At 44.2% G+C, this 21,949-nt stretch overlaps 1 protein-coding gene across 9 annotated transcripts in view; it reads right to left on the bottom strand.

The window, feature by feature from the left end:
• Window positions 1-21,949, bottom strand: part of ARHGAP21 (Rho GTPase activating protein 21) — a 127,654-nt gene that overhangs the window by 83,465 nt on the left and 22,240 nt on the right. For 3 of the 9 annotated variants that reach the window (XM_084782827.1, XM_084782826.1, XM_084782828.1), the window contains exon 1: window positions 18,883-18,981. The exons of the other annotated variants lie outside the window; for them this stretch is intronic. In XM_084782827.1, the coding sequence (XP_084638953.1) occupies window positions 18,883-18,966 (84 nt within the window). In that variant the 5' untranslated portion in view covers window positions 18,967-18,981. Of the gene's footprint in view, window positions 1-18,882; window positions 18,982-21,949 lie in introns of those variants that run through there. 9 annotated transcript variants of the gene reach the window in all.

A 21,949-nucleotide genomic window follows, 5' to 3' on the forward strand; every position in this document is an offset into this window, starting at 1 on the left:
ATGACAAGACCATTTGATTGAATGACAGCTCAAAGTTAGAAGAAACCAAAGTAAAGGATAACAAATAGCTCTATAAAAATGAGAAAATAACTAGAGAAAGCATAGTAAAAGAAGGATGAGATGAGGCCAGGCGGTGGTGGCACACGCCTTTAATCCCCGCACTCAGGAGGCAAAGGCAAGTAGATCGCTGTGAGTTCGAGACCAGCCTGGTCTACAAAGGGAGTACAGGACAGCCAAGGCTACATAGAGACCTGTCTCAAAGAAACAAACAAACAAAAAAACAAAAGCAAAAAAAGAAGGGAGAGATGGTGTAAGTGTGAAATATCAATCATAAAATAATAAAAGTAACTTTAAAAAAAAAAAACAGGAAAATGGCGTAATGGAATGTCTTCCAGCAGGTAAATTTTTTTTTGTTTATAAATCACTGAGGGTTGGAGAGGAGAAGAAAAAGAGAGCTGTGAAGAAAAAGAGGAGGCAGGGCTGTCTTACAATGAATGTTAACAGGACAGAATGCGTATATGCATAGTAAATATACATGTCGCCTTATATAGTAAGGAAGTCAGCTTCCTACTACATCCCAGAACGCACTCCTGAGAATGCGTTTTGCATCCTTTGTCATGACCCCAAAGACTTGTCTTGTAACTCCTACCACAGGTTATACAATGACGTAAAGAGTCTCTTTTAAGAGCCAGATCACCCAACATCTTTTGGTGACTTTTCTTGCTGAGAAAGCACAAAACAGTTGTTTTCTTTTTATGCCCTTGAATTGTTAACTTTATGGTTACAACTGTCATCTGGCTCCATGTTATTTTGTTGATATTTCTAGGATATGGCGTAGGGGGACATGGAATCTGAGCTAGACTCTTTGATCCGGATCCTTGGTTTATAGCTGTAGACTATGGTCGCCAAGCTTCTTAAAGCCTATCTGTGCCTTGACTGATAGGCTGGGATGTTAAGTTATGGCACTAATTCAAAAACCCAAGATCTTCCACTGTCTGAATTTTTCTTTTCTTTGTCTTTTTCTTTCTTTTTTTTTTTAGTACTTATAAGACAGCAGAAGTAGAAAATGCTGTACTTTACATGATGGGTCTCAGGAAAACCAGAGAGCACTAGAAATATCGCACCTCGGGCTGGAGAGATGGCTCAGCGGTTAAGAGCTGGAGAGATGGCTCAGCGGTTAAGAGTGCCGACTGCTCTTCCAGAGGTCCTGGGTTCAATTCCCAGCAACCACATGGTGGCTCACAACCATCTATAATGTGATCTGATGCCCTCTTCTGCAGATAAAGCACTCATATGCAATAAATAAAATAAATAAATCTTTTAAAAAAAAAGAAATATCGCACCTCAGACAGTGTGTGCAAGGTGTATACACAGTGCTTAGACTTGAGTCCCATCCACAAAATAAATAAATAAATAAAGTGTACTCTAGCCCAGGAATTTTACATAAGTCAACCTAAATGAACAACTAACTACATCATATGCTTGTTTGTGTCATTATTATCTATCATTTCAAAGATATTTGTAATTTTTTTAGACAGAGTCTCATGTAGCCTAAGCTGGCCTTGAATTTGTCTCCATAAGGACTTAAAACTCCTGATCCTCTACCTCCCAAGTGCTGACACTGCAGACAAGTACGACCTCTCTAATTCCCTTAATAAGTTAAAAGTATATAATACTTAAAATATATAAATAAAATAAGTGTGTAATACTTTTTTTTTAAAGATTAATTAATTTATTATGTATACAGTGTTCTGTCAGCATATACACCTGCATGCCGGAAGAGGGCATCAGATCACAGTATAGACGGTTGTGAGCCACCATGTAGTTACTGGGAATTGAACTCAGGACCTCTGGGAGAGCAGGTGTTACTCTTAACCACTGAGCCATCTCTCCAGCCCCCTGCAAAGTAGACAAATTTCTTTTGTAAAATAAAAATCACAACTGTCATTAACACAGACAAAGCTTATTGCAAAAATTTAAAGTATTACTGTTTGGATACTGAGATCAAGTGTAAAAACATGATTTTTGTCTAAGAAAACCTGAATCATTGATCCTTTTTCAGTGTTGGAGACTGAAGCCAGGGCCTCAAACATGCTTGACGAGTACTCCACCACTGAGTCAACACTGCCAGCCAAAACCTTGTTTATCATATGTATGATAGAGAAGGATTTATAGTGTTTGCGTAACGTCTCAAAACCAGACAGCTAGTAACAGAGGAGCCAGCCCACTTTCTCCAGTGCATGCCACTAGCAGAAATGGAATAATTAGATGGCGTTGAATAATTAGAAATTGCTTATCTCCAAACTAATTTCTCCTGCCGGAGAAATAATTTTATGTTTGAATTGAAGTTTTTTTGTTTTGGTTTTTTGGTTTTGGGTGTTTTTTGGGGGGGGGGGGTAAGGGCTATTGGTTTAGATTATAAGTTAGTTGAAAGACTTTTGAAGTATAATCTGTAAATGCCAAGTGTGCTTGAAAATCTTTCCAAGCAGCTTGTTGGTAAATCATTTTTTGTTTGACTGTTTATATGTGGTAAGGGAAGAGTCTGTCTGAGAGTGAGAGAGAGGAGAGGTGAGTCAGCCAGGACAGCCTTGGGTGTCGTTCTTTAGATGCCAAACATTGTTGCTGAAACAGGGCCCTCCTGTTGGTCTGGAACTCAGCAGGCGAGGCTGGCTGGCCAGAGGGCCCCTAGGGGACCCCACCTGTCTCAGCCTCCCCAGAGCTGGGATTACAGACACTGCTCACCACCATGCCTACTTTTTGACATGTGTTCTGGGGATCAAACTCAGGTCTTCACCCTTACGCTTTACCAGTGAGCTGTGTCAGCCCTCAAGACTTTTAAAACAAGGTGATGTGCTTTGATACTCAGTATCTTGCTGTCCCCTCACCTTTTTTTCTAATCAGTGCTCGCAGTGCAGTCAATAGGAGAAGATAAATGTTGGAAGACCCAGGTAACTTCTGTCTGATCCTGCAAATGAAACCCTTGAGAGTCAGCATTTTCTTTTTTTCCTTTCTTTTTTTGGTTTTCAAGTCAGGGTTTCTCTGTGTAGCCTTGACTGTCCTGGACTAGCATGGTAGACCAGGCTGACCTCCAACTCACAGCGATCCACCTGCCTCTGCCTTCCTGAGTGTTGGGATTAAAGGCGTGTGCCAACACGCCTGGTTGAGAGTCAGTATTTTATTTTCTTTCTTTTTTCTTTTTCTTTTTTGGTTTTTCCGAGACAAGGTTTCTCTGTGTAGTCTTGGCTGTCCTAGACTCGCTTTGTAGACCAGGCTGGCCTCGAACTCACATCGATCCTCCTGCCTCTGCCTCCAGAGTGCTGGGATTAAAGGCGTGTGTGCCACCACGCCTGGCTGAGTCAGTATTTTCACAAACAGCTCTACCTTAAGTTTATCACTCAGGTGGACACTTGTAGCACCTTCCACACAGCTCACTGCAGAAGCTGCCTTGGTGCGGCGCTTCACACAGAGTTTCTGTACTTTCAGGAATGCGTGCTTTGGGCTTGCTAGACTGTCACTCAGCACTGCGCTTCTCACTGTACCTATCACCTAGGCCGCCCCTCTTTCACCGTCCCGGTGTGTCTCCCTGTTCCCGCTTTCTCTGATTTTACATACCAACCTTTCAAAGATAGATTTCTAAATCTTCACTTTAATATTTTTTAAGAGCAAAAGTGACCAAAAATGGGCTGGAGAGATGGCTCAGAGGTTAAGAGCACTGGCTGCTCTTCCAAAAGTCCTGAGTTCAATTCTCAGCAACCACATGGTGGCTCACAACCATCTATAGTGAGATCTGGTGCCCTCTTCTGATGTGTAGGTGTATATGGAGGCAGAACACTGTATATGTAATAAATAAATAAATTTAAAAAAGAAAAAAATTTATTTTAAAAAAAAGTGACTGAAAATGCAGCAAGCTTACGGGCATTCAGTAATATCTCACAAGCGGGTTAGCTCTGACTACAGGAAACTGTTGACAGTTATGTCATTAATATTATCATCTCACAGAATGACAAGAGGGTGTCACGACATATGATACTTCTCATAGCCAACAGGCCCTCAGACTACTTTCCAGGCATATTTTCCAAATTGTTTTATTGGTAGTAATGACATATTTCAATTAGGCATCCCTATCTTCCTTGGGCCTCCTTGTGACACACCACATATCTTCATGATAACAGGGACAGTTTGATTTGGCTTTCTAAAATAGAAAGTCAGACTGGCCAGATGGCTCAGCAGGCAAAGTGTTTGCCACACAAGCCCTGTGACCTGAATTCCAGCCCAGGACCCAGGTAAGTGTAGACAGAAGAAACCGTCCAAAGCATGCTTGCAGTCACTTCTTTGCTGCCCTACAGTGAGGGTGCAAGAGCATGAGACTTAGGTGCTTACCACAAAGTAGTCTCACAGGCCAGCCAGTGCCTGCACTGTTTCCACAGTTCCACTGTGAAAAGACTACTTTGTATTCATCCATTCTCCAGTAAGTGGAAATGGGGTGTCCGGTTATTTTGCTAATAAAAATTATAAATGCTCCTTGGAACACCTGTCTGTAGGGAAATGCACTACACTGTGGAAATCATGGTATTTAATGAATTCTTTAAGATACTTCCACATCCTTAACAGTATGTACACCTTTTGTTTGTTTGTTTGTTTTTCTTTTTCGAGATAGTGTTTCTTTGTGTAGCCTTGGCTGTTCTAGGCTCACTTTGTAGACCAGGCTGGCCTCCAACTCACAGAGATCATCCTGCTGCCTCTGCCTCCCAAGTACTTGGATTAAAGGTGTGCGCCACGCCCAGCTAGTATGTACACTTTTTAAACTAACCTGCTCATCTAGAATATCACTACAGGATAACACTAACGTGCAGTGAACTGGAAATATGTGAACTTGGCTACGGCCACCAACAGCTTCCACGGTGTGGTCTCCCTCTTCCATTTTCCACCCAGCCAGGCACAAGGGAAGGCTGTCATCTCTCTGACACCTGTCAACGTCAAAGAATTACGCAGCCTCTCCTTAGCATTGCATCAGAGAAAATTGAAATTGTTCACTCTTATTTTAAATAATGGTTTATAGCTTAAGCTTTTTAACAAAATAAAAGTTTATAAGGTATTTTGGATAATGTAAGCACACTAAGGGACTATTTTCTAAGGAACTGAAGTCCCAGATTCTACTTACAAAAGACAAAGTGTTTCTAACTGAAGATATGTTACTGAAATAAAAATTCAAATATTAATCATGATTAAACACGAGAATGCGGGAGGCCAGAAGTGCCAGAACACTGCAAGACATGTTATCACATTTGGGAAAAAAAAGTATTCTCATTGAGACATATATTTCAGGTACTTTGTTTTTTAAAAGAAGGATTAAGCAACTTAGAAGTAAAACATCCCAAACTAATTGTCAGAAACAAACTGTTCTGGGCATCTGGGTTCCAGGTCCATGCATATGCAGGTATTAGTAATTAGATTCAGGTGGACTAAACGGCAGGAGATAAAGGGAGGAGGAGAAAGAGGTGGCACCGAGAATGCGGGAGTCCTGGGGTTGAGCCAGACTAAGGTATGTCCTATACGTGTATAAAATCATCAAAGAAGGAATTGTTCTCAGTTCTAAGAATTAGGAATAGGTTTATAATGAACGATGTCTTATTTAGTTGTTAAAGGAACAACAACTAGAGGGATCAAATCTGTTGCACGTTTAAAACAGGAAAAACAACCTGCTGGCACAACCTTAGGCATTCACTGACTTCTTCGTCAACCCATCCTGCTGTGCTGCTATGACTGAGCACCAGCTCTCCTGCTCACCCGCTTTCCCTTTCCTACCTTTTGGCAAACATGCAACTTCCTAAAGGTGGGGAAAGGTTGAAGGAAAAAAAAAGAAATAACTTGTACTTAAAAGTATAAGCAGGCGTCAACCACTTTTGGCACATGCCAGCGCTGACCCCAAACGCAGCTTACTACAATTTCCGTCAGCACAAGTAGCTCCACCCTGATTTCAAAGCCTCACCAACTGCACTGAGCATTTCTACTCCTTCACCTTCACGTACACTACGAAAGTCGGAAGTCCGGCACCTTAATTTTACTTCCATTCTTTATCTGCTTCTAACTTTCCTAAGTATCTCCTAACTGCAAGATACAGTAACAGAACAGCCGTGTCGCGCGTAACAGCCCTTTCCTCCCAGACTGAAATGTTCATACCACAGGGAGGCTCTTTACAAAGCTGGAAGGTTTAAACTCCAAACAGCTCCACAGAGTTCCTGAAGCTGACCAGATTCACAAGGCCCTTCCTTGCCAGAGTACGCACATAGACGCTGAGAGTCCCTCTCAGACTGAAGGAAGCTTGGCTGCAAACAGGAGTCTCAGGTGGGAAGCCAGCTGCCAAAAAGATGCAGAGAAGCTGAGTTGCACTGCAGACTCTCAGAGAGAAAAGCTACAAAGACAACGCTGAGACCAGTCCAGCTGCAGAGAAGAAGCAGAAACCAGCTCAGCTCTCTGGAAGAGGTTTAGCCAGACTGTGCAGTGTGCTTCAGGCCCCCACCTTTTGTGAGCTGTTACTGTGCTGGGACGGGCCTCGGTGATGTGGCTGTCTTTGAGTCAGTTCAGCTCCTGTAAGTGACTCCAATAAAACTCACAGGTTCACCAAGGCCTGTCACGGGCTCCCTCTCAGTGGACACCCGTTGTTCCTCCCCATGAAGAGTTTTTGTCAGAAAACTGTCGTTCAACCAACAACCCTGCTCCTGTCTAACACAGCCCTGTGACACCATCCTCTCCCAATATGCAGTTAGCCTCTTCCTAAAATACCTTCCCATGAGACCTTCAAACTTTGAAACTATAAGGGAAACAGGCCATGAATGTCTGAAGCACCATTTGTTACCTCAGTAGCTAAGGTTCTGCAGACCCGCTCATGAAAGATGTTCTTCAAAGGCAAAGCTCCCCGCCCCTCTCCCTCCCTAATGCAGCAACAAATTAAAGTTGGGAACTAGTGAGATGACCAGGGGCTTCCAAGCAAGGGTCAAGCAGTGCTATGCATCTCTACAATAAAAAACAAACACACACCCAGTGTTCCACAGCAACAAAAAAATTTCTGTTAAAGAAGTAATAATAGTAGAGATACCATTAAAAGGATGGTTTCAAATTGTTCTTATTTTGTGATGTGAATAAAATGTGTTTCTTCTCAAGCTGAGAATAGTTGCATTTTTAGAACATAAAGTTACCTCCTCGCCCTTTAGGTAGAAATGTATCATCAAATTAGAAGTCACACTTAATTTTCACTTCATCCTAGCTACCAAAGAAATAATGCAGTCCCCTCTGAGACATACACAGGAAGACACACATAAGCTAGTGAAGACACGGCAGGTTCAGCCATCACAAAACTTACACATTTTACTTGAAGCACCTTGGTACTCTAGAACAAAGACTCATTTTCATTAAATGTTCACTAAGTTTTCCAAAATATAAAGTAGCTTCAAATATAGTATTAACATGCTATACTACCAGCTGGTTATGGTGGCACACACCTTTAAACCCAGCACTCAGGAGACAGAGGCAGGCCAGGCTAGCCAAGACTATGGAGAGAGACCTTGTTGCCTGGGGTGGTTTGAATAGGTTTGACCCTCCATAGTGTTTGAATGCTTGGTCCACAGGCAGTGACGCTATTAGGAGGTGTGGGCTCTGAGGTTTCTCACGCTCAGCCCAGTGCGGAATGCGAGCCTCTTCCGGTCTGCCCGGAGGCTGCCAGTCTCCTCCTGCAGATCACAGTGTAGAAAAGAACTCCTGGTTCCTCCAGCACCATGTCTGCCTTGATACGCCATGCTTCCCACCATAACGATAACGGATCAAACCTCTAAGCCACCCCAATTCAGTGTTTTCCTTTATAAGAGTTGCCTTGGTTAGGATGTCTCTTCATAGCAATGGAAGCCCTAACATTGCCAAACAAAAAACTATATCATCAACTTAACCTAATAGTGGACTCACTAGGTAATACTGTAAAGATTATATACAATTTCACAGAGACTTTTAGCTAAGGAAACTTGGTCATTCAGTATCTTAAAATCAAAGCGGCCTGGTGAGAAGCCTCGGCAGGTGAGAAGGTAATGAATTGCCCAGCAAGTCTGATGAGTTGTAGCCCTGGAACTTACCACACAAGGAGAGAACCAACTCCCAAATTTGTCCTCTGACCTTCCCGGCTGCACATGCTGATATACAACATATATGTATACACACTCACTAATAACAAGTTATGTGTTCTTAAATTTATAAGGCATAACATTGAAACCTTAAGCAAATGGCCTACTGCTTGGCAAATACTGGTGACTCAAACTATACCCTAGGTCTGTCCAACTTTAATTGGGCAGCCAGGAAGGCAGTACAGCTCACAGGGTTAGGACTAAGAAAAACAGCACATTGCAGATGCTGGTGTGGCTCTCACATGTGTAAAAGCATAGCTCTCTCTAGGTCAGCTAGAGCAACCAACCACTCACTCACCAAGTGGTGCTCACGGGCGCTGATTTCCGGAACAGCAAGGGCACCCTGACAAAAAAGGCACACCAAGCCAAGTGACTATTTTTTAGATAGGGTCTAATTCCATAACCCAGGCTGGTCTTGAACTCACAATAGCCTGACTCAGGCGAGAAGACTGACAGTATGTGCCCATGCTCAGCATAGACTGGTAAGCCTTGAGGGTAGTTTTCTTTATCTTTTTCTTTCTTTTCCTTCCCCTTCCCCATCTATGAGTGATAACTGAGAACAGAAACTCAGAACATTATCAACTATGCAGAGCAGTTTGGAGAGAAAGCCTGGGAGCGCAGGGAGCTCCGCAGCCCTTGCTACTTCCTTAGACCCTCTGGCTACTAAAGCCCTCAACACCAGAGACCTACTTTATCCAACTCATTGAAGCCAGAGAGCCTCATAGCTAACTGGCAACACTACCGGGACCACAGCTGAAGTTTCAAGTCTCCCGAACAGAAACTCTCCCTGTAAACCACACCATTAATAGACTGTCTCAGCAATATGCGGATATAGCTAGTGGATGACAAACTATTTTTCTTACAACTGTTAGACACATAATAAATGTTCATGAAAGATAAAAATACGCAAAGGGAGAAATAACTGATTTTTATCTACCATGCCCTCTTGTCCTGTTTTGTTTGGTGTTGCTGTGATAAACACCATGACCAGCACCCAGGTCAACCCATCTCTGTGGGAAGTCAGGTCAGGAGTCAGGAACTAAAGCAGACGCCATGGAGGAGTGCTGCTGCCCGGCCTGCTCCCTAGGAGCATGCTCATCTTGCTTTCTTAGAAAACCAGAGGTACCTGCCTAGCACACCACCCACAGAGGACTGGGCCTATATCAATCATTAATCAAGAAAAACCCTAAAGGCACGTCCACAGGCCAATCTGATGGAGGAAGTACTCAACTGAGGTCCCCTCTTCTCAGATGACTCCAGTTTCTGGCAAGCTGATGAAAACTTAGCCAGGAGTTTGGTATATATGTAAACTCTCATTTTTATATGAATATACACACTTTAGAAAATTTTCTGACTTACTTTTTACTTAAATGTCTTTCCACATAAATATGTCTATACTATTTTTAAAACTCTAGCATTTCGTCACATGAATAAAAGATACTTCATTCACTTAAACTTTTTAAATGAGGTACAGAATTGTTTACTATCTATTTTTGTTGTTGCTTTATTTTGAGGGACGAGGTTTCTCTGTGTAGCCCTGGCTGTCCTAGAATTCACTCTGGTGACCAAACCTCCCAAGTGTTGGAATTAAAGGTGTGTGCGACCACGCTGGGCTATGTTTACTACCTTTTTTTTTTTTTTAGGTGCGTGTGTGTTATGTGTGTGGGGGGGGGTGTGTCTAGCTGTGTGAGTCTGTGCGTGCGTCTGAGTGCTGGTGCCAGCACAGTCCAGAAGGCTGCACAGGATCCCCTGTAACTGGAGTTCCGGGTACTTTAGAGGTGCCTACATGGATGTTGGGGCCTGGTTCCTCTCATGAGGAGCAGGTGTGGTCATTTTCATACTGCCCCTGAGCGTCTCTCCTCACTACTGCCTCTTTGTGGGCCTGTGTCTATGAAAAACCACGAGACCCACATAGAGTAGGTTCCTGAGAATGTGCTTCTTCTTAATATATTAACATTTTATTTGGTTTTTGTTTCAAAGTGCTAAGAATAAAACAAATAGCAAAATCTATCCACAGTAGGAGACTACTGTATTCTGATCAGCACTGGGGTTTTCTTCATTTTTACAAATAAGCTTAATTTTTTTTTTTATCTTTTTGTGTCTTATTAGCAAAACTAAGCATCTTAAACTCCACTAATAAAAATGACGGAAGAGAAAATGCCCAGCATGTAGTCCTGTAGTCCCAGTACTCGGGAGTCCAGGTCATCCTCAGTCCCAGCCAACCAAGATTATATAAGATTCTGTCTAAACCAAACAAATAGAAACAACAAAAACTACTTTATGAGAAGATTTTTGTTCCTTATCCACAAGAGGAAAACAACTTTTAATTATTTAAGCCCAAATTTGAATGAAACATTTTGTATAATATCATCAGAAACATGTACCAAAAAAAAAGTCCATATTCTGCATGCATTCTGTGACTTTGCCTCCTCCCTGTGTTAGGCGGTTACACCAGTCTGGCCACTCCTCAGCCTGTATTTATTTACTCCTGAGCACAGATTCATTTTTACACCTAGCATAAAGTCATATGTACCTTACAGGTAACTTGGGGCGTATATATTAATGAGTAATGTGTCCTTCTTTCCCAGTACCATATCCAGCATCTCCTACACCTGGCCAGGAACAGCATAGCAGCATCAACAAAAATCTAACATTTGTTTTTGGAGATGCCTTGACAGTCCAGTGTCTCAGGACGTGGCCCACGGCCATAGACACGAGAACGGGAATCTTGGGAGATTGGCTTTGTGTATGAGGACCAGAAGCTCCTAGAACCCAGATAAAGGCAGCTAGGGCATAATAGCCCATCCCAAATCCCAGTACACTGGAGAAAGGGAAAGGGAAAGAAATGGACTGGCAGCCTCCTGGTTCCATCTCAAAGGTGTGTCTCCCCCCCACCCCCCGCCAGGGAACCTTGCATTTCTAGTTAACTGCTCCAAGGTCAAGCCACTCCAAGGTTCCTATTGAGTTAGGGCGCATCCCAGTGCAGTGACTAATCAGATTATAAAACAGTTCCATATACTGTGGCTTGGCTGTTATCTCCTCTGTGAGCCTAAAGGCTCTTTGGTGATAACCTCAGTATCTGGAGCTCTTTTCAGCCCTCAGGGATTTTGTTTTGTTTTGTTTTGCCAGGAGTTAAGACATTCCTGTCAATGAGAACTGCTTTCTGAATTTCAATGACACCACATACTTTCTCTTAAGGAAGCCCAGAATGAGTATTCTCTTTTTCTTCCTCCTCTACATCCACTTCCTCCTCCTCTTCTTTTTTCTTTTTTTCTTTTTCTTTCTTTTTTTTTTTTTTTTTTTTTTTTTTTTTGAGACAGAGTTTCTCTGTGTAGCCCTGGCTGTCCTGGACTCACTTTGTAGACCAGGCTGGCCTTGAACTCACAGAGATCCAGCTGCCTCTGCCTCCCAAGTACTGGGATTAAAGGCGTGAGCTACCATGCCTGGCTCTAATGTTTACTTCTTATAAGCTGCTGGGGAAAAAAATTCAAAATCTTACGATTTGCATTAACCTGTTTTGTTTATTCCAAAAGAGACTATTATAAGGAAGTAAAAATTAGGTAACATTATTCCAATTTTTAACACCATGTTCAACGAAATTGGGTTATTTGTTTTATTTGATTTTTAGCCATGCCTCGCTATGCAGTCTGGGCTGGCGTGGACCTGGCTATCTTTTTTATTCAAACCATCTTGAAAGCTAGAATCATTAGTCCGCACCACCACACCTGGCTTTCAGAAAACATTCTGACTGGTTAGTTATGACTTGTGGGAAGATGAACATAACCCCGACTTCATCCTATTCACAGCAGACCTGGCACACACTTGCACGGTGGCCATGGCTGGCATCATGCTGTTTGGATGTTAAGAATGTTCCCATGGACCCCTAGCCGATGAGAGTGGCTTGCTCTGCCTGAGCTGTTTAGTGTAAGCAGTGGTTTGTATTAAGCACTTGCGTTCCTTCTGGGAGTCTAAAATGTTGTTAGATTCTAGGTAGAAGGTGACTGGCTTGCGGTTAAAAAAAAAAAAAAATCTCACCTTGAATGAGTTTCTCTGGTGCACTTTTCCCAGGCACTGTAGCAGTCTGCGGCTGAAGCATTAATGAAGCACATCCTGTGTGACCTCACCAAGGGAGGACTCTGGAAGCCTGTGGGTGCTTCCCACTGACCTTTGCCCCAGCGCCTTTTCCTTTTCTCTGCCGACCTGCTCTGCATCCTTTCACTGTGCTTATCTCTCAGAGCTGAGCACTACAGATTCAGATCTGTGCACCTCCTCACAAACCAAGGGATTTGGGGGAGATTTCCAGCACATTCCCCAACTCTGCAATGGACTCTGGTCAATTTCCCCACCTTTTGGCATTCCTGTCTATGTGCAAACCCCTCCCTGAGTGTGGGCTGGACCTAGAGATTAGCTCCTGAAGAATGGGAGTCCATAAAAGGGACGGAATCATCACCTCCACGGTTAGATTCCAAAACCCTGCAGCCTTCGGTCTTCTCTCTCTCTCTCTCTCTCTCTCTCTCTCTCTCTCTCTCTCTCTCTCCTGCTTCTCCCTTACCCGTCCTTATGAAACAAGCCGCCATGTCGTAAGCTGCACTCTCTCTGGATAGGATCGTGTAGCACAAAACACAAAACTGAAGATGCTTCCATTCAGCAGCTGGTGTTGGGGTGGGGCCGGAAAAATGGTTCTTGCCCAGGCCCCGGGTTTGGTTCCTAGCACCCATGTGACAGCTCACGGCCATCCATAACTTCAGTTCCATGGACTCTAACACCTCCTTTTGGCCTCTGTGGGCACCAGGCATGTGTGTGATTCATATACATACATGCAGGCAAACACACATTACAAATAAAAATAAGTAAAATGATATCACCTCTTGTAAGGCTCTCAGCTCCACAGCCTGCAAAGCACTAAAGTCAGTTCAGAGAGGGGTCCTGGGAGCAGATGCTTTCCCAAGCACCCAAGGGCTGGGCCAGACGGAGGAGTGTGCTGTGGCTGACTCTGGCCACACTCGCAGCAAGACGCCCTAGGAAAGTTTGCTTCCATTTCTACCCCAGCAAGACCCTCCCTGAGACGATTAGTGCTCTGTCCTTCATGGCGTCAGAGGAACACTATACCACACAAACACCGCAACTCAGAGCAATGGCTTCCAGGCAGGGATCAGCAGACAACAGAGGGCAGTGAACACTGAAAAGATAGGGTGAGCCTTACGGCCACCTCAGCTGACAGCACATCACGTTTATAAGACCTGGGTACAGGGAGCAGGAACCTGGGCAGGGGGCTAAGTAACAGACCAGAAGAGCTCTGGGCATCTACAGTGGATTCTGCCCCATATGAAGCCCAGGAAAGCACACAGGCCCAGGAGGACCAACTACTGCCCACTAACAGAGATGCTGTCTGGACTGGAAGTGATCTGCTCCACCTAATCAAGGCCAGAAACAAGGCCAATGAATGAAGACAACGAAGAAAGGGTTCTACTTCCTAATAACTGCAGGCACCGGCCAACCCCCGCGGGTTTACGACAAGCATTAGCTGTGGAGTAGTTGTGGGGTGGTGGAGTGAGAGGGAGCCTCAGATACACCACTGAGCAGGGTGTAAGACGCCTGGACAAAGTAAGACTTCATATTAAACAGGGGTATCAGAACCGCCATGGCTGACAGTAATGGAAGGAGCTCAGGGCCCAGGAACTGGACATCTAGGACTGGGCCGATGTATCACAAAAGAAAACAATCTGGCTAACAGGAATCTGCAGAGGGGTCACAGGACACTCCACCCATCTGCCAAGATGCTGACTGCCTCTCTTCCTCTTCCAGTCAGCACTAAGAAGAAGCTACAGCCCTGGGTGTGACAAAGCATGAGGGGTAGCACAGTCACAGGGAACACCAGGGGCCCAGGAGCGGCATTTACCCTTCCATTCAAGATGAAACTCAGGAAGGAGTGTCTCAGTCAGAATGGTACCAAAGGGCCTGCACCAGAAGTGATAGAAAAGGGTAATAAAAAAACATATTGTCCCTAAACGTGATTCAATCATAGCTGGCACCTGCCTCCAAAGGGTGAGGGAAATGTCACAGGAGAGGCAAGTCACACTAAGCTAGAGGAAACTGTTGTAAGGTGGATGGGAGATGAGTGGAAAAGCTTGTAAAGTGGACTGTTAAAGTTACTTTTATAAAACTGCGTTTGTTTCTGTTTCTCTCTTAACTTGGCTACTACACAAATAATTGAGACTCTATTATATTATTTTTAACAAGTTTCACAGCACAAGTACTGAGCAGGATTTTTGTTTGGTTTGTTTTGTTTTTTTCGAGACATGGTTTCTCTGTAGCCTTGGCTGTCCTGGACTCACTTTGTAGACCAGGCTGGCCTCGAACTCACAGAAGTCTACCTTCTGCCTCCCGAGTGCTGGGATTAAAGGCGTGTGCCACCAGGCCCAGCATGCACTTCACTCTTAAATGCGCCCAGTGAAGTCCACTCTGGCCAAAGAACTTTTACCTCCCATTTTCTCAACTCAAGGCCATTAGAAAGTAACCTCATCAACCATGGTGCAAAGCAGAATTAAAACATCCTCCCTCAAACACACAGCAGTATGTAAAGCATGTCTTATTTTGTTAGAATTAAGAAGCCCTGGAAATGGCCAAATTAATTTAACAGGTGGTACATGCCTGTAACTCCAACACTGAGGAGAGTCTGACTCTCAGTGCACACTGCTTCACATTGTCCCAGCTGTGGGAACCTGGGCACGTGACGAAACCTCCTATTGCATCAGTTTCCTCACGTGCAAAACCAGGAATGTGATAGTTACGTCATCACTGTGGAGTTATCAGAAGTACTAAACAAGGTTAAATATCTAAAATACCTGGGATCTATTTTTAATCACTCTGAAAATACTGATTAAAAAATCCCTTGTGGCTTCTTTCATCATTGTGCAGCTTTCCTATGATGGGGTGAATCTCAGGGCTAATGGCAAAAAAAAAAAGCAACAACAACAACAAAAAACAGTGCTTTTCCGTCCCCCTCCCCCTCCCCCCTTCCTCCTCCTCCCCGAGACCAGTAGCTCTGAGAGCTTCCGTCCTGAGGCCTGAGGCCAACAGTTCTCAGCCACCACTGGTGAAACACACAGCTACTCAGCTTGGACCTAAGAGAGATGAAGAGACCTCTGTTCTCCCATTCCCATGCCTCCTGCTCTCATCTGCAAGCCCTACCTGTGTTCACACTACATCTGTCCCACCCACTAGCGTGTTTTCCCATGCCACTTCCAGCTGATGTCACCTCCTCATCTCCTTCACAAGGCTGTCTGTGTGGCAGTGAGCTGCAAACAGAATGCCAGCAAAGACAGAAGATTCCAGATTTAAAATGCATACCCACAAAACTATAAACAGGGCTATTCTGGAGGTCAAGCTAAGGAGTATCACCCATTTATAGCGCTGGGCCCATTATGAAACAAAACTTTCAAGATCGTTTACTAAAGTTCCTCCCTAGCAATACCTTCTGTTACTGAAATATAAAACATAAAACACTGAGAGGTTATTGGCTTTCTTGGAGGAAGATACAATACCTAGGCACATACAGAGTCACACATTGTACACAGACATACCTGGAAACATACAAAGAAGCAACTTATATGTCCAACAAATGTAATGAAAATATATAGATCTTCTAGCTAGACCATTACAGGTATTAAAAACAAAGCCTGGGGGACTAGAGAAATGGCTCAGCAGCTAAGAGTTCTTGCTGATCTTGCAAAGGACCTAAATTTGGTTCCCAGGACCTACACAGGGCAGCTCACAGCCACCTTTAACTGCAGCTCAAGGGAATCCCACACCTTCTCCTGGCCTCCATGAACACCTGCACTCAACATGTTTATACACACACACACACACACACACACACACACACACACACACACCTTTTTTAAATGAAGCCTTAAAAATTGGCAGAAATGTTCATAATATGACTCCAGTTTGTAAAAAAATATAAACCACGTGAAAAACACTAACTGTATATATATCAAAATTAACAGGAACGATAGATTACTGGAAAGTATAGATCAACTTTAACTTATATTTCCAATTTTTTCCAAGTTTCATTTAACTCCCATACAATTTTCAATGTTTATTTCTAACATAAGTCTCATATGATAGTATCTTCATGCACTGTTATCAGGCGAGAACACGTTACACTCACAAGAGCCAAGTATCAAATATAACTAATGTGCCAGGCACTGTGCTTGTTCCCCTGTTTTCATCTTCACAGCGGTGCCTGGTGTGCACACCACTGGAGGTGAGTAGGCAAAGCTGGCAGCACAGGCCTGTCTCAGAGCCAGCCTCACCTCTGCCTCCATCGTTTCTGGACGCTAGCCTTGCCACTCTACTCCGCTCAGCCACCAACATGGCCTAGCTCAGAATTCTCAGTGTGCCATCCTGACCAGCATTCTGCCCTGTGGTGGCATTTCCTGACTCTAGCGTATCATTCCTTTGTCTCCACTCTGTTTTCCTCTTTTCTCACCCACCATTTACTCCCTTTCTTCCTCGTCCTCTACAGTATCAATGCCACATGCTTTTATCCAGCAACATTCCTGGGCCCAGGTTAGCTTCCATGGTGAAACCAAGGGGACCAAGAGCTACCACAAGTCCCTATAAATCGCAAGTTGCACACTGGAAGCCCAGAGCCACAGCTGCCTACCAGATGTGCTTCAGGTCCTACTGTTTTGAAATTTTTTTTAATAAGTCACCAATGTTTAAAATGTTTAAGACAAGTTCACATACAAATCTAAAATTTTTAGCTTCCTTTAAAATAAAGTATCTTGAGGGGCACAGGGGAGGTTCAGAAGTTAAGAGCGCTCCTTGGTTTCGCAAAGGACCTGGGTTCAGGTCCCGGCACCAACACAGTGGCTCACAATTAACTATCCATGACTCCAGTTCCAGGGGATCCAACCACCTCTTCTGATCTGGGCCAGCACCATCTATGCATATCTCACACACACACACACACACACACACACACACACACACTCAGGCAGTGTCTGTCAACACTGGTCCAGCACAGGCGCTGTCTCCTAAAGCTTGCTCCCCTGTTCTCCGCAGTCTCTAATACCTGCTTCTATGCACACCTCTTCCACTCTTTTAAGCTTAGGCTAGCCTCGACTCCTGAGCCTCCTGCCCCAACATCCGCGTGCTAGGATTACAGATGTGTGCCACCACACCCAACCAGTCTCTTTGCTCTTTTCTGACTCCTTTCAAACTTCAATTGCCTGGCCTCATAGGTACTACGTGACTTCCATTAAACACTTTTCAGTAGTGGCAGCAATATCGCAGAATATGGTGCCCTGCGCCATTTTTACTTATGCTATATTCTGCAAACTCTGAGAGGTGCTACTAGCATCTGTCAGATCAAAACCACAGGGAAGGCAGCAACAGCAACTCTAGCAGCACTCAGGCCGAGGCACACATGAAACCCTCGGTATCTGCGGCTTCACCAACTCATGCCAGGGCATCTATGGCACAGTTAACACTCCTCTGGGGTTGCTAAAACCAAGTGGCTTCAGACCTCAAACAAGAACATTTCCTGGTGAGACTATGCAAGACTGTGGGGCCTAGTGATAGTTACAAAGCATGCATAAAGCACAGGGCTCAAGTTTCAGCTTTGCCAGGCTCCTGATATCATGAATTTTAAATGTTAGATAATTGCAGTATCTATCTTCTTTTATTCTCTTAGTAGCCATGTAAAACCCGTATTTTTGTGGTAATGTAAATCCATTAGGGAGAGTACTAGAGAGTGCATTGAGGGATCAATCTTAGCATGGAAGAAACAGACACTAAATGACCTCTATCTCTAGTTTCTCTGATCTATTGGTCTATCATGTCCATGCTAAACTACGAAACTATTTCCTAGACCAGAAAAACAGGCCAACCAGGAAAGAGCTGAGACCCGAAGGTCTTGCTCGGAACTAATTTCAAGTCTTCCAGCCTAGGAAGTTTGTGTCTGGCCTGTGGAAGAATTGAGACATAGCTGGGGCGTGGCTGGGTTTTCTGTGTTTGAAAAGCCAAGCCATTAGGCTGAGCATGTACAACATGATTTACGACTTACTGAAGCAGTCTCTACCTGATAACAGCGCTTTGATGGGGTTGCACAGGAAAGGCTTGCTTCTTAGAGAGCACTCAAAAGCCGATAGCTGTTCTAAGAAATATGCCCAGCAAGTTTTCTCTACTACAAAACGATAGTTTTCACAACAGCCTAGCTCATGACATAAGAAGTTCAGAAAGGAACCTCATTCAACACCACTGTGAAAGAAATCCAGAACCATATTTTATTATAAATAAAAAGCTTGCTAACGGCAGCTCGTTGCAAACCCTTGCTACCTTAGTAACACAATAGGAAACTCCTTGGAAAAGCTGTGAGACTGGCCTTCTCTTACAACTGTGCTGTTTTCCTATTTATTAGCTTTAAGTTAAGTAATTCATTTCCCCTCCCTGTGCCCCTCCCCCACAACTTAATGCTCTACAAACAGCATCGTCTGTGCTACTTCAGCTAACTGAAGTTTTTTAGAGTAATTCAGATCATCAGATTTACCATATACCATGTTAAAGAAAACTAATTTTAAAAAAAAAAGTAACAAAAGATGACTGTAACAAGAAGGCAATGTTCCCAGGGCAAGCACTTTCACTCTGCTCTACCGTTACAGAGGTCTCAAATTAAAAAGCAAAAACACGCATCCATCAGACAAACCTGGCCGCTCCAAGCACAGTACAGGTTGCAGAGTAAACTCCAGTTGTGGTTGATCATGCAGTCCAGCAGCCTGACCTGGGCCATGCCTGCCTATAGCACGGTCTCCATCCTCTGACTCAGCTTTTGTCAGCAAGCAGCGCTCCCTCTGCAGTCAAGTGCTCACAGAGGCTCTTCCCCTCCCTTTCCTGTCGGAGCAGCGTCAGCAGCGGGCCAAGCTGCATCACCCTCCCAAATACTAGGATATTATTACATCACACAGGAAAACCTGTCTCACAGCAGTCTAGGTCTGTATTTAGCATCACTTCAGGTTTTTAACGATCGTTGTTTTCTTCTTTGGGGAATTATGAGCTGGCATTTCCAATAAAAGCACAGATAAGGGAAATGGTACAGTAAACTAACCCTACTATCTACATTCCACAGCAAACCAATTCCAACACAAGAATCAGTCCCGAGTGAGCCACGGAGTCAGTCACCCATCCTTCTTAATCTCTCAGCAGCACCTCACACTGCTAACACCCTTCCATCTCTCTCACCCTGGGTAGCACATCACCACTTTGTGCAGTATTTCCTTAGCTCTTTGCCTAGCGAGAGGCCAGGTAGGACGTGAGAAAAGTGTGGGTCCAAGTGACATAGGCTGAGCTTTCTCAATGCCCGCCTGCAAGGAGGGCAACAAGGATCGAGGGCTTAACCTTTGAACTCCAACTCAGTCATTTGTAAAAACGAGTAACACCTGCATGGGCCTTTCAGCCTGAACAGCCATAACAAGATGAAAACAGAGTAGCACCCAATCATTCTTATTTAATATTCCTAAGGCTGGTTCCCTTTCTTATCTAAGTTGGAATTCTCTCCTTGACCTACTTTCTCCTTTCTTGTGCTCTCTCCCTAGATGATGTCATCCTCTAGGCTCATGACTATGAATTACTTTAAGCCCCCTCCAATGCCACCCTTTCTCCCAGCCTCCAATTTGCATGACTGAGCCCTTGCTAGACATGGGTACCTACATGCCCCAGACAGTTCATTATTTCCCCCTCCCAAACTCCCAGCCCCAATAATCTCCTAATCTACATAACGAAGCACAATTCAAGCCCTTGGGTACCAAAACAGAAACCTGCCGTCCTGAGTCCCTCCTCTCTCTACCCAGCTAGCTACTAAATCTGTCACTTCTAAAATACTGTCTCTTTCTTACCCAGCTGCCTCCACCTAAATTAGGTTCCCATCCACTTTCTCCTAGGCTGGTCTCCTCTACCATTCTGTCACTCCTCTCTGAAATCTTGCTCCACAGGATTAACAAGAGAATATTTTAAACCAAAGTTAATCACAGGACTACACAGGCTACATCAGTTCCACCATTGCTTTCTGTCAGAATAGGGCGCCATTTCTCAAAGTATTTTCCCACTTGTTCTATAGGACACAGAACGTGAATTAGAATTGGGCTAAAACAATCACCAATTGGTCAAATAAGCTTCCCTCCAAACTATACAAACTCAGAAATGAGATAATAAAATTCAAAAGAAGAAAAAGAAACAAAACCGGAGATAAACCCTAGGGTAGAGGAAACACAAGAGAATGTGGCAAACACTGAAAATAGGAGGGACATATGTTCAAGTACATACAGCACAGTCCTTTAAGAAACCCAGAGAAGCAGAAAAGTTATGTACAAGGAGTTAGCTAACTATGCTTTCCTGAAATAAAAACATTTGAAATTGAAAGGAAATTCCCTCAGAACAGCCATAACTGAGATGATAAACTTGAAGTCAATGTGGTGACTCGGATGAGCTCTTGTGTGTGAGCCTGGTCCACTGTGGTGACTCAGATGAGCAGTGTCCACCATGGGCTCTTGTGTGTGAGCCTGGTCCACTGTGGTGACTCGGATGAGCAGTGTCCACCATGGGCTCTTGTGTGTGAGCACCTGATCCACTGTGGTGACTCGGATGAGCAGTGTCCACCATGGGCTCTTGTGTGTGAGCCTGGTAAACTGTGGTGACTCGGATGAGCAGTGTCCACCATGGGCTCTTGTGTGTGAGCACCTGGTCCACTGTGGTGACTTGGATGAGCTGTGTCCATCACGGGCTCTTGTGTGTGAGCACCTGGTCCATTGTGGTGACTTGGATGAGCTGTGTCCATCACGGGCTCTTGTGTGTGAGCCTGGTCCACTGTGGTGACTCGGATGAGCAGTGTCCACCATGGGCTCTTGTGTGTGAGCACCTGGTCCACTGTGGTGACTTGGATGAGCTGTGTCCACCATGGGCTCTTGTGTGTGAGCACCTGGTCCACTGTGGCATTGTTTGGAGAGGTTGGAAGCCTGTGAGAACAGGCTTCTTGCTAGAAGAATGCATCCCTGGAGGCAGGCTTTACGAATGTATAATCCTTGCCCCACTTCCAGTTTGCTTTCTGCCTGGTGTTTTAAATGAAAGACAAGATATCTCTGGCATCTGGCATCTGGCTCTGGCTGTCTGCTGCCACATTACTGCCACCATCATGGACTCCCTGCCACGAACTATAAACCGAAATAAACTCTTTCTTCCATAAGTCACCTCTGGCCATGGTGTTTTATCACAGCAATGAAAAGTAACCAACAGAGCCACCTTTAGTAACTGAGGCAGAAAGAGCAAAAACTTATGGAAATAAAATTAAATGGCCATCTGACTTTTCCACAACAAATCTATATGCCAAAAAGCAAATAATCTGCAGAATCAGACTTAAGAGAGTCCAGAAAGAGAGGTTCAGGACAACTTGCCCACACTCAAACTTTCTGTTGTAATATCCACAGACAAACTTGTCAGAACTCAAGGAATTTTGTGTCCTAAGACAGAACCTATTAGAAAACACAGTGTAGACAATCAAAATGACTAAAGCAGGCAAGTGTGGTGACCGCCAGACCAGCCTAGGCTACAGAGGAAATCACAGGCCAGTACTGACTATAAAAAAGAACCCCGTGTCAAAACAAAACAGTAAAGAAGCAAGGGCATAAGAAACAGAGATGACACTGGGCGTGATGGCGCACGCCTGTAATCCCAGCACTGGGGAGGCAGAGGCAGGTGGATCGCTGTGAGTTCCAGGACAGTCT

This window comes from Acomys minous, assembly GCF_964271855.1.
Source record: "Acomys minous genome assembly, chromosome: 5".
Taxonomy (NCBI): Eukaryota; Metazoa; Chordata; class Mammalia; order Rodentia; family Muridae; genus Acomys; species Acomys minous.